This window comes from Natrix helvetica (assembly GCF_964273705.1).
Source record: "Natrix helvetica genome assembly, chromosome: 6".
Classification (NCBI taxonomy): domain Eukaryota; kingdom Metazoa; phylum Chordata; class Lepidosauria; order Squamata; family Natricidae; genus Natrix; species Natrix helvetica.
The window spans coordinates 82570796-82588178 of NC_138553.1; the positions used below are offsets into that span (position 1 = coordinate 82570796).

The 17383-nt window shown below is 41.2% G+C and overlaps 1 protein-coding gene across 3 annotated transcripts in view; it reads right to left on the minus strand.

The window, feature by feature from the left end:
* Window positions 1-2689: 2689 nt before the first annotated feature.
* Window positions 2690-17383, minus strand: part of HGF (hepatocyte growth factor) — a 64987-nt gene continuing 50293 nt past the window's right edge. For 2 of the 3 annotated variants that reach the window (XM_081957545.1, XM_081957543.1), the window contains exons 11-19: window positions 15739-15878; window positions 14248-14286; window positions 11933-12029; window positions 10216-10293; window positions 8501-8644; window positions 7350-7456; window positions 6377-6522; window positions 4020-5622; window positions 2690-3876 (exon numbers count right to left, since the gene is read on the minus strand). In XM_081957545.1, coding sequence (XP_081813671.1) covers window positions 5455-5622; window positions 6377-6522; window positions 7350-7456; window positions 8501-8644; window positions 10216-10293; window positions 11933-12029; window positions 14248-14286; window positions 15739-15878 — 919 coding nt within the window. In that variant the 3' untranslated portion in view covers window positions 2690-3876; window positions 4020-5454. The remainder of the gene's footprint in view (window positions 3877-4019; window positions 5623-6376; window positions 6523-7349; window positions 7457-8500; window positions 8645-10215; window positions 10294-11932; window positions 12030-14247; window positions 14287-15738; window positions 15879-17383) is intronic. The other variant, XM_081957544.1, reaches the window with a different exon arrangement.

The window sequence follows — 17383 nt, forward strand, 5'->3', positions numbered from 1 at the left end:
GCCTAGGTCAGGATAGATAGATAAATAGATGGATGAATGGATAGACAGACAGACAGACAGGCAGGCAGGCAGGCAGATGGAGAGAGAGATGGAGAGAGAGATAGTGGTTAGAGATCGCGATTTTTCATTTATTGTTATTGTGTATTTTTTGCATTTTGCATACATTTATAAATCACTTGAAGTTGAAACTATTTTTGTACAGGAAGTAGCATAACTCTATTAATATATTACTATTAATGGTAATAGATTAATGCATTATCAAGATTTTCAGGTCATTCTTTCTCAACACATTGCCCTTATATGATAAATAAAGGACAGATCCATTTTTTTCCATAAAATATTTTATTACTTGCTATACAAAAATAGCAACTTTCAGGGCTAAGGGATGCCTTTACTTACAGAATTATTATAAAGTCAGAGCTGTCATTTTAATACACTCCTAAGTAACACATCAATAATCAATTTCTATTGGAAAGAATCAAAGAAAAGAGACTGATATTTACAGCACTAAAAAAAACCCAGAGTAACTGCGAATAATAATAATTTTTCAAGAATTTAAAAAAAAATTCTGATGGGCCAACATTCATGAATGATTAATCATCCATCACTTTTTTTAATATGGCAAATATATATACGATCGGAACCTACCTAACAGATAGCCTACTCTAATTCCTAAGATAACAAAAGTCCATTTTTTTATTTTATTTTTTTAACCTCAAATGACAGTTTTTTAAAAACAATTTCTCCCTATCTCTGGTGCCCAAACGTTACCCAGAGAAGATAGGTAGCAGCGATTAAGGGAAGAAGAAAAAAAATAAATTAAAATATTTCTCTTTCAAACAAATCAAACTTGAAACGATTTCTGCAGGGAATAGGTTCCCTCTTCAGGACACATCAAATCTATTTCACGCAAGGAGCTAGCTGAGTGTTTTAATGGCCGGATGCCCTTCGTGTCGCCAATACAGAGTTTTGTTCAGCAGATATATTCCCACTGTGCCCAGAGGGAGAAATATCTGCCTCTACCTAGGATTGAACTCACAGCCTCCTGATTGTGATGGGCCACCGCACCACTCCAAATGTTCTCCTAGGCATAACAGGTTCTAATTAACAGTCCTTGCAGGAGGCAACAGAATCATGGATGCTACGGCAAACACAGACATGGATCAATGAAATATCATCCTTTTCCTGTTTCTTTCGTTTTTTGGCATTCCAAATAATAGGAGTCGGGAACAAGAAAGAGGCTCGTTTTTACGTCATCTGCTTCTCACTCGTTCACCCAGAGGGACAAAGTGAGAGATGCTTTAGGAGGCCATCAAGAGAATCAGAGAGGTCCATGTTGAGATGATGTCTTATCATCACCACTGTTCTTTCACTATATCCAGGATAACAGCTCGAAAGAAGGGAGAAGATCGCTCCAAGAAACCTCATAATGGAAAGAAAGAGTAGCATGGATGGAAGACACCATGAAGGATAACTCTACTTTTGCGAGGTAGACGGTGAAGTGTTTTGGTTGGCTTATCTCCAAGAACTTCTGAAAGGGAGGAGACTTTCAAAATGGTTTCATGACGTGACTCTGAAAAACAGAGTGTCCTTGACTTACAACCCATTCATTTAGTGTGACCATTCACTGAAAAAAGATACTTGCTCTTACGGCCATTTGCATATCACGTCATCAAAATTCAGGCACTTGGCCACTGGCATGTACTTACGATGGTTGAAGCATCCGGGGGGGGGGGGGTCATGTGATCGCCAACGACGACACTTCCAGCTGGCTTCCTGGACAACCAAAGTCAAAGCTGGATTTGCTTAATGACCGCGTGATTCACTTACCAAAGGAAGTGGTTCCCTTAACAACTTAAAAAAAAAAGGAGAAGACTCAACTGTCTGCATAGCCACATTTCTAATCCCATCTGTGGCATTAGACAATGGAGGAATGTCTGTAATTGTTTAAATTTTTTTAAAAAAGGAAATTAAATTCAAAAAAGGGAAAAATACAGAGGTGATGCATGAATTCTATCTGTAATTGGTAATTTGCAGAAATCTAGTATCTTTCTTTCCTTCTTTCCTTCCTTCTTTTTTTCTTTCTTTCCTTTCTCTCTCTCTCTCTCGCTTTCTTTCTTTTCTTTTCCCTCCTTCCTTCTTTCATTCATTTCTCCTCCCTCTTCTTTCTTTCATTCATTTCTCCTCCCTCTTCCTCTTCTTTCTTTCTTCTTTTTTCCTCCTCCTCCAGCTCTAGCATGTTTCAAGAACATATGACAGAAAAAACAGGAATCATGTCTAAAAAAAACACACGATACTTGGGATTCCAATATTAGGTGCTTTTGGACATTTCTGGGTCTCAGCTGCCTGAACTGAGAAAATTCAGAATAATCTATGCATCTCAGATTAATCTTTCACCATATATATGTGTGTCTCTTTGTGATTGTGTGTGTGTGTGTTTGTGTACAAACACAATCCCTGCAATCTCAAGGACACATATTATATTTCTCCACAGGTCAGTATATTAGAAGATCAACGAATTCCAGAAGACAATCAGAAATTTTACAAGTAATCAGATCGATAAAGTCATTGTTAAAGAGACTCAACTCATAGCAAATGTCCTAAGTAGCCTTACACAATACATAATAATACCCCTATACATATTTTAGATATAAATTCATATTGTCTTCTGCCCCGCAGAAGCTTATAATATTTCAGAATATTTTTTATTACACTGAGCAGAAAGTCCTGCATACATAATACAAAATGCCTGCACGTATTACGGAGAATGCATAAACCTTGGAGAGAGAGAGAAAAAAAATGCAAAACAAATTACATTTATAGTGTCATGAATATTCTTTTCATGTACATCATACAAATATATACAATTTGAAGAAGGAACAGGGAAGCGGAGAGGGAAAACATTTGCAAAATATCTTACAGTTTGGAAAAGTGACAGTAATTTACCCAAGCTTTAAAAAAAATGACTAAAGCAAAATTTAGATCTCTCTTGTATTGGATTATTTTCTGGTTCAGAGCTAGAAAACGTTAAATTTACACTAAAGATTGGAAACTTGACTTTCATTAATCCATACCTCATTTTGCATTTGAGGTGTTTTAGTTCTCATAAAGTTCTGAATATGCCACCACATAATTAATTGCAAATCCTTTGAACAAAAGGCCAGCAGAAATACACAGGAGTTTTACAGAGCTCATTAGCTGATATTTGTCTGCCTGTTGTGATCTCAAGAAGCTAATATAATAAAGCATCCATTTACTAGGATCTTAGCGTAATAGGGAGTGAACTGAAAATTATGGAACGCTTCCCACATTGCGTGTAGAAGTGCATACTTAAAACGCATTTAAAATGCGAACACAAGAACAACAGGTAGCAAAATCTACGTATTATACAGATAGTTGCACAAGAAAACTAAGGTTAGCGATGACTCTCAATATACAATTGAGAGAACAGGAGTTTGTTTCTAGACAATAAACATTTATGTGCTTCTAAAAATCTTCTCAGGACGTGATTGCAAACAGAAGTAAACAAGCTGAAGAAAACACATCACAGCTCTTTCAACCGTAACACGGATGGCTTTTTAAAATAGTTTGTTTTAAAAAAACAACACAAGCCAATCTCTGACAGTTCATTGGATGAGAATCCTCACCTTTAAATCTTGAAAAACGAAAGGTTTAAATCTTGAAAAATTAAAGAGTGCAAAAGTTTGTGTAGCACACGACTGCATGCTTTGGGAAGGATTGACCGTGGATTACCGATAAAATGTACTCTTACGTTTATAAAATCACAATCAAAGAATCTTGGAGGCTGAAGGAGTGCTAATTCTTCATGAAGAATAAATTTGATTGTGATCCCTGCCTTAATCTAGACCAGTGTTTCTCAAACTTGGCGAATTTAAGTCCTGTGGACTTCAACTCCCAGAATTCCCCAGCCAGCTGTGCTGGCTGGGGGATTCTGGGAGTTGAAGTCCACAAGACTTAAAGTTCCCAAGTTTGGACACCCCTGATCTAGACCCTTAAACTCAAATCAAGAAACGTCAAACCGGGAGGAACCGATTTCTAAATTCTCTTTTTTTTTAAAAAAAAGATCAAGGTATTTTATTTTTTACTAGATTCAAATTATCTGCTCCATGATAGTTTTTGTTGGGCACATGGACATGAATTAAGGGTTTTAGTTTAGGACAATTGTTCACAATCTGCTGAGATTTTAAAGGGAAACCAGAAGATAAGGGATATCGATACTAACCATTTCTAATGGATATTTTGAAATTTCTCTGCCCAATATTATCTAACGGGATGACCGGCTGTTTAGCAAACTAGAAAGCTTGCTTTTTCTCCAACCCCAAATCCTAGGTCTAATACTCAAATTTAGAACTTTGTGTGGAAGACTGTCAAATACGAAGAAGTGTAGGGACGAATGAGTGAATGAATGAATAATATCTTACAGCCCAAAGGGCCAGAGATAGTGGTGGAACTATTTAGAAGGCAAAGTTGTTGAGAAAGTTTACGTTCTAGTGGAGAAGAAGCGGTAGCTGAACTGAAAAGAAATGGGGTGGCATGAAATTTGTAGGTTCAAAATAATAAGACCAAGATTTGCCTTGAAAGAAACAATATGCTTGGTCTCCAAAGAAGTTCTTAAGATAAGATAAGATAAGATAAGGTAAGGTAAGGTAAGGTAAGGTAAGGTAAGATAAGATAAGATAAGATGATGTTCATCATTTTCCACCCCACCTCCGATTCGTCATCTCTATGTGTCATTGCATCAGTGAAGAAGGAGGTAACCTTGGACATAGAGAGCTAGTAGAACCTGTTCCTGGATCAACACCCAACCCATATTGGTATCCATTTATGGACTCCTCTAGGAAAACTACATCCTCATTGTTGGGATGGCTTTTACTACCACGATGGAATGGACCACATGAATTAATTGCTCAACCAGGTCACACATCCAGAAAGCCACTGACAAAGGAATGAAAACACAATGAAACAATGTAAGGGATGACATTGTCCCCGACTTATGCACACATTTCATGGCGTCTTAAAGATGAATTCAGAGCTGGGTGTAGGAAAGGAACTGCAAATGTCAGAGTGTGTTTTTCCCTGTTAACAAAGCTCTCCTAACCAGCAGCCTAGAAGAAGAAGAACAACTGGGCAAAGTATAGACAATGTGCATTTCTCCAGCCACCATATTAGCAGTTTTGCTTTCCTATTCAAGTATATTCAGGAAATTAGTCACGGCATTTGGCTTACCCCACACAACACAACTTAGAGGCGGAATGGGACAGGAAGAGCCACAAACATCTGTTAAACTTGACTATTATCAAGTTAATATTTGATGGACAACATTCCCCCCCCCCCCAGAAAAGTCCAAGTTTTCTCACTCGCAATGCAATTTCCCACTATCCTCCAGTGTCCCTAGAAGTGGCATTTTCCTCCCCCCGTGGTAGGGTTCTTCGGCTACGACCTGTATGTCATTAAGATCTTGTGTATCCATTTGGAGTAGTAAGCCACCTTGACGAATATCCCGGGCCTTTTGGGAACCGCGCATCCTCGTCCGGGGATAATCACTCCCGTTACGATCTTGATTCTATTCTGTTCGCAGACCAGGGGGCCACCGTAATCCCGCTAGAAAGAGAAAAACATAGGAAAATCACACAGATGTGTTTACAGAAGAGAGATTAAGATGAGAAAAGCTCATTGTAAAAGAAGGAAGAGCCCGCTCATTGAATGTATAAGAGTAGCCTAAGAACGCTTGACGGCAAATTAATCTTGATAGAACTCTACTCTACTCTACTCATCTCCACTCCACTCCACACTCAACTCCTGATTCCACTCCACTCTCCACTCCCCAGTTCCCTCCACACTCCATTCCATTCCACTCTTCTTTCCCCTCCACACTCCACTCCATACCACACTCCATTCCACTCCACACACCAATCCACACTCCTCTCCACTCCACTCCACATTCCACTCCGTATTTTCTCTTCTCTTCTCTTCTCTTCTCTTCTCTTCTCTTCTCTTCTCTTCTCTTCTTTTCTTTTCTTTTCTTTTCTTTTCTTTTCTTTTCTTTTCTTTTCTTCCCTTCCCCTCCCCTCCCCTCCCCTCTATTTATATTTATATTATCATATTCATAGGATTAGTGGTAATATGAGTAATGTTCCAATATCTCAGGGGTTGCCACAAAGAAGAGGGAGTCAATCTATTCTCCAAAGCACCAGAAAGCAGAACACGAAGAAATGGGTGGAAATTAATCAAGGAGAGAACCAAGCTAGAACTAAGGAGAAATTTCCTGACAGTGAGAACAATTAATCAGTGGAACAGTTTGTCTTCCGAAGTTGTGGGTGCTCTAACACTGGAAGTTTTTAAGAAGAGATTGTACCTCACAAGTTCCACTGCCAATGCTCTCGGCTCGCGCGCACATTTCTGATTCCTTCAGAACTACGTTTCCTCCAAAATCTTGACTGCAGCGTTGGTTCCCCATAATGATCATGTTTGCTTCCTGAAGTTGCCCGTCAAAATGTCTTGCTGAAATTATGAAGAGAAGTAACTTTTCTTTACTCCATCTCATTGGTTGATTGATTTGAGGTTATCAAGTCATGGTCAACTCTTAGTAACCACATAGAAAGAATTTAGCCAAAGGGTGGGGACATAACTAGGGTAGACTAGCGAAGGTAAGGGAATAAGAAATGATACTAAATTATATTAGGGTTGGCGGAAATACCATCCCAAGGAAACATAAACTGAGTTTTGAAATATACACCAACAACAATAGAAAAAGAAAGGGAGAGAGGAGGAGAGAATGAAAGGAAGAGGGGGGGGAAGAAGAAAGAAGTAAGGAGAGGAGGATGGAAGGGAGAGAAAGATAAGGAGAGAGGGTAGGAAGGAGAAGAGGAAGAGTAGGAGTAGGAGAAAGGGAAGGGAAGAAGGAAGGGTATAGGAGAGGAGGATGGAAGGAAGAGAAAGAGAAGGAGAGAGGGTAGGAAGGAGAAGAGGAAGAGTAGGAGTAGGAGAAAGGGAAGGGAAGAAGGAAGGGAAAGGAGAGGAGGATGGAAGGGAGAGAAAGAGAAGGAGAGAGGGTAGGAAGGAGAAGAGGAAGAGTAGGAGTAGGAGAAAGGGAAGGGAAGAAGGAAGGGAAAGGAGAGGAGGATGGAAGGGAGAGAAAGAGAAGGAGAGAGGGTAGGAAGGAGAAGAGGAAGAGTAGGAGTAGGAGAAAGGGAAGGGAAGAAGGAAGGGAAAGGAGAGGAGGATGGAAGGAAGAGAAAGAGAAGGAGAGAGGGTAGGAAGGAGAAGGGGAAGAGTAGGAGTAGGAGAAAGGGAAGGGAAGAAGGAAGGGAAAAACTTGAATTACTTACTTCCTGTGTGTCCCCATCCATAAACACTGCACGTGGTCCCATCTGGAATGGTGCAACCAGAAATGGGCAGACGGATAATAGCGACGGCGTTATTGCTTACTGCAGGTCTAGAAAAGAAGAACATGGACATGTACAGGAATAAGTAGGTAAATTTAACATATCTTTTCAAATCAGACGAAGAAGTTAGAGTCTCGTGATTCATTGCATAGTCAGCCAGATGTCAAGACTGGATTTGACCGCTCTTTAGAAGGCCAGATCCTGAAGAGGAAACTCAAGTACTTTGGCCACCTAATGAGAAGGAAGAACTCCCTGGAGAAGAGCCTCATGCTGCGGAAGATGGAGGGCAAAAGAAGGAGAAGGGGACGGCAGAGAAGGAGGTGGCTGGATGAAGTCACTGAAGCAGTCGGCGTGAGCTTCAATGGACTCCAGAGAATGGTAGAGGACAGGAAGTCCTGGAGGAATGTCATCCATGTGGTCGCAATGGGTCGGACACGACTTCACAACTAACAACAACATGGGTTTCCCAGTTGCAATGGATGGCTGTGAAGGTTGGACCATAAGGAAGGCTGAGCGCCAAAGCATGGAGGCCTTTGAACTCTGGTGCTGGAGAAGACTTCTGAGAGTCCCTTGGACTGCAAGGTGAGCCAACCGGTCAGTCCTAGAGGACATCAACCCTGACTGCTCTTTAGAAGGCCAGATCCTGAAGAGGAAACTCAAAGACTTTGGCCACCTGATGAGAAGGAAGGACTCCCTGGAGAAGAGCCTCATGCTGGGAATGATGGAGGACAAAAGAAGAAGGGGACGGCAGAGAAGGAGGTGGCTGGATGGAGTCACTGAAGCAGTCGGCGTGAGCTTCAATGGACTCCAGAGGATGGGAGAGGACGGGAAGGCCTGGAGGAACGTTGTCCATGGGGTCGCGATGGGTCAGACATGACTTCGCAACTAACAACAACAAAAAACCCTAATCATCTTGGTTGCCGTTCTCTTCAACCTATGACAATTTGACTTTTTGGACACACCTGGACAACGCTCCTCATGTTTGCATGTGACTTAAAGCCTTCCATACCCTCCAGTCGCATGGTTTCACCCGTCCATTAAATCCAGCAAACAAGAGAAATTGCCTACGAAATATTAGCATAACTTCAACCAACCTGGAAAGTTTCAGCAAAACGATATCTGATCCTTCAGGCCCGTAGACCAACTGGGAAATATTCAGGACTTGCTTATGCTTTTCTTCATGAGCTCTTTCCACATTATGGATGCCAAGCCAAGCCTGATAGTCTTTGAGATTATGCCTTAAAGAAAGCAAACATAATTGGATTATGAGTCAATAATAAAAAGAATAAACCAGAATGGAAGAGAGATGAGATAGGCTCCCCTCCACAGACTGCTCACTTGGCTTATTTGCTTTGCCGTGATCTATTTAGATAACCGTTGCTAGATTTAAACAAAAGTAGCTCTTGAGGGGGTCAGTTCATCCCCCCCCCCCCAAGCAAAATAAATCACTGAATTCAGAAGGTTGCTGCCATATTTTACTCTCCCGAAGCAGAGAGTGGAACTATTCCAGCACTTCACGCTGTGAAAACTGTGCCATCTGGACTAACCTTTGGGTTTTTACTCTTCACAGATGTTCAACTATAACACCACCAGTGCAAATAGTTTAAAACCCTACCGTTACTGTGTAAAAATATGTCCAATTCCAGGATCGGACCTCACCAAGGAAAAGGCGACTTCTTTAGATATGGGTTCATCTAGAAAAGCGGAACATTTCTAGGAAGATTCACAAAAATGTGACCCTCACTAGAAACTCACTTGATGTGACTGACACTTGACCCATCACAAGATCCGCAAGACCCATCACAAGTCCTTCACTTGACGTGACCCACACCTGACTCAACACAAGACCCATCACTAGGTTGTCATTTGATGCAACCCTCCATCGCGAGACCTACTGACCACACGAAGCCCTTATAAACAGAGGCACGTTGACTTTCCCTAAATTCCACTAAAGATGTTACCTATCCTGGTAACGAAACGTTCAGAAGCCAACCCGCAAGCTCAGAGAATGAACCTTTACCCTCATCCTCCACCTGAGCTACAGATATTTGCCGCCATCGCAAAATGAAATAACGGTCCTCTACTCAAATGCTCTCAACGTTCCAGAGTTCCATTGTATAGAAGTACGGAATAGTTTAATCTTCCTCCCTCCCTCCCTTCCCACTGCCTTTCTTGAGATGTCAGAAAATCAGCATTTTGTTCTGACCCAGCTCCCTAAACATGACAAACCCTCTGTATTTAAATCAATGATTCCTTTATTAGGCGCAAAAATATTTCTCCCTCAATGCAGGCTAACAAGTCCATCGGGCTGGAAGATGAACAGTTGTCTGCCACGTATATTCATCTCCGTCCCCTGCCTTTTATCCCCAGAGCTAGGGTAGGGCTTTGCTAGTGGTGGTGGTTCTTCCGTCCTGAGGACCGGCCCATAGATTTCCACTGTTCTCCTCTCCTCTGCTTTCTGCACTTCTGCATGTCAGGCACTAGACCCAGCTGTTCCTCCTCTTCCTCCAGACCTGGTGGCTATTGACTCTCCCTTTAAGGGCTGACAGACAGCCCAGGCTCCGCCCCCGTCTCTCTCTCTCACTGCCAGCTCCATTCCCTCTTCCCTCTCAGGTTGCCTTGATGCTGACCCTGACTCCCACGCCGCGGCCTCCTCCTCTTCCTCCTCCTCCTCCTCCTCCTCCTCCTCTGATTTGGCTGCTGGAGGGGCAGGCGGCTGACAGGCCACAGCACATTTCTACCCAAGGGAAAACTTTAAAAGGTAGGATCCTATTGGAAGATCTTGCAAAAAAAAAAGTGAAATAGATACCGAGAGAGGAAACACTGCTTGGCTGTCAGGACCCAATCTTCTTTCACCAGTGATCCACCACAGAAATGTCTTCCTCTGCTGGAGAAACCAATGAACAAACAATTATTTGGGGGTCAATAACTTCACATTTATATCATGCAGTCGTCCTCAATTTACAACCACAATGGAAACCAAAAAAATCTGTCGATAACCAAGGCCGCGGTTAAGTGAATGTTTTCCCCATTTTACGACCTTTCTTGCCATAGTGGTTAAGCGAATCCTTGTGGTTGTTAAGTTACTAACATGGTTGTTAAGTGAATCTGGCTTCCCCATTGACTTTGCTTGTCAGAAGGTTGCAAAAGGGGATCACGGGACTTTGGGACACTGCAACCGTCATAAAAATGAGACAATTGCCAAGCATCTGAATTTTGATGCTGCAATGGTCGTAAGTGTGAAAAAATGGTCATTAAGAGACTTTTTTCGGTGCCATTGAAACTTTGAATGGCCCCAAAATGAACTGTTGTGAGTTGAAGACTACCTGTATTACATTTGACTTTAGCCACTGGTGGAAGCAGATTTTTGATTGGACAAGAGTGCAGAGAAGAGCAAGAAAGAGGATTAGGGGACTGGAGGGTCAAACACATGAAGAACGGTTGCAGGAACTGGGTATGTCTAGTTTAATGAAAAGAAGGACTAGGGGAGACATGAGAGCAGTCTTCCAATATCTCTGGGGCTGCCACAAAGAAGCAGGAGTCAAGCTATTCTCCAAGGCACCTTAGGGTAGGGCAAGAAGCAATGGGTGGAAACTAATCAAGGAGAGAAGCAACTTAGAACTGAGGAGAAATTTCCTGACAGTTAGAACAATTAACCAGTGGAACAGAAGTTGCCTCCAGAAGTTGTGAATGCTCCAACACTTTTTAAGAAGCTGTTGGATAACCATTTGTCTGAAGTGTTGTAGGGTTTCCTGCCTAAGCAGGGGGTTGGACTAGAAGACCTCTAAGGTACCTTCCCCACTCTGTTATTCTATTCTATTCTATATCAGGAGGAATATAAGCAATGTGTTGCTTATTTGATGTCAACCAAGAGGATAATTTTAATGTCCAAAATTTAAGATGGCATTGCTAATTCGGATTCATGGACAGAACTAGATAATACCCAAATTGAGAAAGAATTGGAATAGTCCATATGCAGACCTGAGAAACAATCCTTCAACCGTTGTTCCTCAAAATTTGGGAGGCAAGAAAAAGGTTGTTTGATAAAGGGTGATATGATTAAAAGTTATTCAAGTGATAGAAATAAGATAAGAGGGGATATTAGTGTATACATTTTCATATAACAAAATGAAAGTAATAACAAGAGCAAATGTGGAATGATTGAAGAACGAGAGACTGCAACCTAATATAAATGTGTATTATTATTAGAAATACCTAAGTTGATTGAATGTTATAATTATGATTAACTTTATTAGTTTTATTTGTATGACACCCAGTTGCCACACTGTTCACGCATTGATTTGAGAAATTTATTTTAAAAAACTTAAAAAAATCATTGTTCCTCAAGATTGAACAATTGGCTTCTTGAAGAAAGGATGGGAAGAACTTTAGCTGTGACACAATCAATAACTAGCATTAGTAGATCTAAAAAACAACAACAACCATCGGATACACAATTTGTATGTTGAAGTTTACAACCACGGTGTGAAACAACACAGAGAAGAGTGCTATGCCTCGGTTCTCACCTGTCTTTCAAGCTGACCATCCATCCTTTATCAGGTTGTGTAGGGATTCCATTAACAACTCTGAGATGCTTTGTCGAAGCACAAGGGATGATGGGAACTGAAATATTGATAATTGATTGGGTTACGTAGAGTCCCCAAATGAAAATTCACCACTTTATATGTTCAAACTTCTAAAAACTAATAAATAACCAAAGGAATTTGGTTATGTATTCTGCATATAATATAAAGGTAAAAGTTCCCATTGCACATATGTGCTAGTCGTTCCTGACTCTAGGGGGCGATGCTCATCTCTGTTTCAAAGCTGAAGAGCCAGAGCTGTCCGAAGACGTTTCTGTGGTCATGTGGACGACATGACTAAATGCCAAAGACACACGGAACGCTGTTCCCTTCCCACCAAAGGTGGTTCCTATTTTTCTACTTGCACTTTTTATGTGCCTTTGAACTGCTAGTTTGGCAGAAGCTGGGACAAGTCACGGGAGCTCACTTCATTACGTGGCCTAGAGATTTGACCTGTCGAACTGCCGATATTTCTGACCGACAAGCTCAGTGTTTTAGCCACTGAGCCACTGCGTCCCCTGCATGTAATATATGCATCTATTATATATTCTGCAAGCCATCCAAATGACAACTGTCTGAAATCAACACTGTCCACCATGTAATTCTTATTAGGGTAAGAAAAAGATAACCAACCATAACATACAGTTTAGGCTTAAAATGTTTTTCAGACAGTATGACTGAAAAGTGTTTTTGCTGCATCATAAGGAAAATAATGTGATCATCTTGTTTAGAATAGGTTCCATATTTTCTAATTTATTGGACTAACGTAATGGCCGCTTAGGGCTAGTTCCATAACAAAGCCCAGTCATAAAAAATAACATATAGTTATCATCATCATCATCATCATCATCACATGGTAATGTAATTGATACTCATAGTTGTCACCTGAGATCTCCCAAAGGTGCTTTTTCAAAATGCAACTGGACTTTGTTTTTTCCTTGAAGAGGTTTCGCTTCTCACCCAAGAAGCTTCTTCAGTTCTGACTGAATGGTGGAGGATTGGAAGGATTTATATTCCTTGAAGTCATCTGGTCGTTAGTACTCTTTCTGAAAGTTGTTGGGATGTATGTATGTATGTATGTATGTATGTATGTATGTATGTATGGATAGATAGATAGATAGATAGATAGATAGATAGACGAGAGAGAGAGAGAGAGAGAGAGAGAGAGAGAGAGAGAGAGAGAGAGAGATGGTTTGATGGATGGTTTGATGGTGGGTGGATGGATGGATGGATGATGGAGAAAGAGAGAAAGGATAGATAGATAGATAGATAGATAGATAGATAGATAGATAGATGATAGACAGACAGACAGATAGATAGATAGATAGATAGATAGATGATAGACAGACAGATAGATAGATAGATAGATAGATAGATAGATAGATAGATAGATGATAGACAGACAGACAGACAGATAGATAGATAGATAGATAGATAGATGATAGACAGACAGACAGATAGATAGATAGATAGATAGATAGATAGATAGATAGATAGATAGATGATAGATAGATAGATAGATAGATGATAGATAGATAGATAGATAGATAGATAGATAGATAGATAGAGAGAGAGAGATAGACAGACAGACAGACAGATAGATCAATGGATGGATGGATGGATGGATGGACGGACGGATGGATGGATGGATGATTGAAAAAGAGAGGGGATAGATAGATAGATAGATAGATAGATAGATAGATAGATAGATAGATAGACAGACAGACAGACAGACAGACAGACAGACAGACAGATGATAGATAGATATATATAATCAAGAGAGAGAATTAAAGAAAGATAATGGCAGGTAGGTGGAAAGAGAGAGAGAGAGAGAAACGTTAGGACAGACAAACAAGGATGGATGGATGAATGGAACCTCCTTGGGACTGCTGAAAGGACTGTTTTGTAAAAGGAGATATGTGATGTCGTATCTCACCCCCTCTGTTGAGAGAGGGCTATTCAATCTTAATGCCTCTTTGGCTCCTCTTTCAAAGCAGTGCCCTTTCAAAGCACATTCTGTCCAGAATGTGGACTCCCATTCTCTACCATCCAGTCAGGGCTGAAGAAGCTTGTTTCCATCTTCAAGGAAAAACAACAAAAAAATCCAGTTGCCTCTTGAAAAAGCACCTTTGGGACAACCATGACCTGGGTGACAGAGAACCTCCACAGACATCCATCCATGAGATAATGTCATTATTTGGGTCATCATTCACCACCGCTCCCCGACAACCCCATCATGGAAGCTTTTGATCACTTACTGTCTAAACTGCTCATCATAGAAACTGGATCATTGTCACCTAAACAGACAAGACAATGCAATCACGTTGGAGTAACTTTCAATAAAGACCACATCATTTAAAAACAACCAAACGGGTCATAAGAGCTCTCTACTGCCTTGTTCTGTGACAAATGTTTAACAATCTCTTCTTTCATCAATATATAAGTCCTCGACTTAGGACCACAATTGAGCCCAAAATTTCTGTTGTTAAGTGAGATATTTCTTAAATGAATTTTGCCCCATTTTACAACCTTATAAGTCTTAGTTCTATCTCTGTCAGGGTGACGCAGTAGTTAAGATGCAGTGTTGCAGGCTTAATTCTTAACTCGATCCTGACTGGCTCAAGGTTAACTTCGCCTCCCATCCTTCCCAGGTCGGTAAAATGAGGACCTAGATTGTTGGGGGCAATGGCTGACAGCTTAGAGAGGGCTGTCAAGCACTGTGAAGTGGCATATAAGTCTAAGCGCTAGTGCTAATACTAAATTACTAGCTGCCAAGTTGTTTTTCCTCAGTAGAGAATCTCAGAATTTGAACAATGGAGGGAGAGGGGGCTTTGTACAATGAACAGTAGTCCCAAGGGTACTTTTTTCAGGAGGCGACTGGACTTTCTTGGGTTTTTGTTTCTTTTGAAGATGTTCCGCTTCTCATCCAAGAAGCTTCTTCATCTGAAAGGCCCGTTGCCTCCTGAAAAAGCACCTTTGGGACAACCATGGCCTGGAGGACGAAGAATCTCTACAGACTTTTAACAAATAGCATTATTGTTTGTCCAGAGCCACTGCAAACAGCAATGATGGCAAAAGAACATCACCGCATCATGATGTCATAATGCAAATCAGTGGTGGGATTCAATTTTTTTTATTACCAGTTCTTTGGGCATGGCTTGGTGGGCGTGGCTTGGTGGGTTTGGCAGGGGAAGGATACTGCAAAATCCCCATTCCCTCCCCACTCCAGGGGAAGGATACCGCAAAATCCCCATTCCCTCCTCACTCCAGGGGAAGGATACTGGAAAATACCCATTTCCTCCTCACTCCAGGGGAAGGATACAGCAAAATCCCCATTCCCTCCTCACTCCAGGGGAAGGATACTGCAAAATCTCCATTCCCTCCTCACTCCAGGGGAAGGATACTGCAAAACCCACATTCCCTCCCCACTGCAGGGGAAGGATACGGCAAAATCCCCATTCCCTCCCGATCAGCTGGGACTCGGGAGGCAGAGAATAGATGGGGGCGGGGCCAGCCAGAGGTGGTATTTGCTGGTTCTCCAAACTACTCAAAATTTCCACTACTACCGGTTCTCCAGAACTCGTCAGAACTTGCTGAATGACCACCTGTGACGCAAATGCCGTGTTGCTTATTTTCATCGCTGCAGTAAGGCAAAGCCCTTGCTTGATGGAATCCGGAACCGAAAGGCATAATTCTTATCGTTACGATGCCTTTTAATGAGGCTCTTTTGGAGTGACCCAAGTACATACATCTAGATATATGGCAGTAATCCCAGGGCATTTTAGGATTGCTGGTGTAGCACCAAGGGCCGTGAGCATCGTCATCCGGATTGCGGCAGTAATTTTTCTTCACCTTGCTTATATCTAGGTCTTTATAGATAGGGAGGTGCCTAGAAGGGGAAAGAAACCACAAGCCTAAGATCACCACTTTTTCATAAATATATAAGTTATCGCAGAAATGTATACCTTATCATCCTAACTGTAGGAGAAAGAACTGGGCAGGGGGGGGGCAGTGAAAAGATGAGTAAGCCTAGAATCTCTACATAGCTGAAAACGAACAAAGTCCAACCTCTCCTTGAATTTTGTTGATCTTTATTTAACTCCAAGCAGGTTCAGACAGTTAGTTGAGAAGATTCCTAGGCATGGGCTATTGGGCAACAAATCAGTTTAATTGGGACGTCCCGTATGGACCTGTGGAAAATGATGGATGGGTGGATGGGTGGATAGAGATACTGTAGATAGATAGAGATAGATGATAGAGATATATAGAAAGAGGGGGGGAGAGAGAGAGATATGGTATGGATGGAGAGGTAGGTGTGTGTGTGTGTGTGTGTGTGTGTGTGTGTGTGTGAGAGAGAGAGAGAGAGAGAGAGAGAGAGAGAGAGAGAGATGGTATGGATGAAGGTGTGTGTGTGTGTGTGTGTGTGTGTGTGTGAGAGAGAGAGAGAGAGAGAGAGATGGTATGGATGGAGAGAGAGAGATAGGTGATATGTGATAGAGATAGAAAGAGAGAGGGGGGATGTATGGATAGACAGATGATAGATAGATAGATAGATAGATAGATAGATAGATGATAGATAGATAGATAGATAGATAGATAGATAGATAGATAGATAGATAGATAGATAGATAGATAGATAGAGTATGGTATGGAGGGAGAGAGAGAGGGAGAGGTGATATGTGATAAAGATAGAAAGAGAGAGTGGGGATGGATGGATGGATAGAGATCATAGAGATAGATAAATAGATGATGATAGATGATAGATAGATAGATAGATAGATAGATAGATAGATAGATAGATAGATAGATAGATAGATAGATAGATAGACAGACAGACAGATAAATAGATATGGTAGGATATGGATGGCGAGAGAGAGATAGGTGATATGTGATAGGCATAGAAAGAGAGAGGGGGGATGGATGGATGGAGAGATTATATAGATAGATGGATGGATGGATGGACAACAGATGGACAGACAGACAGAGAGACATAAGAAAAGGAAAGAGAGGGAGGGAGAGAGAGATGACAGAACTGCCACTGATGGCTAAATAAATGGCTCTTATGAAGAAATGTATTTTGGAACAAAGAATCAGGGTTGCAGCATAGAAGTTTTTTTCAAGGTTATACACAGGAATCCAGTCAACTAAAGTTCAACACTAAATTGGTGCCAGGTAAGGGTTGACAGAATTCAAGATTCCAAGTTGGACTTGGAGTGCATTGTGGAAACGCAAGGACCCTAAACTGCTGACATGCCACACTCCCCCCCTCAGCTCTCCTTGCTCTTCTCTTACAATTTCTCTACAATTGGAAGCCTTTCATGGACTTTTGCCAGGAAATGAAAAAAAAAGTCAATTTATAACATATGGAGTTGATGATTGTTAAAATTAAGAAAA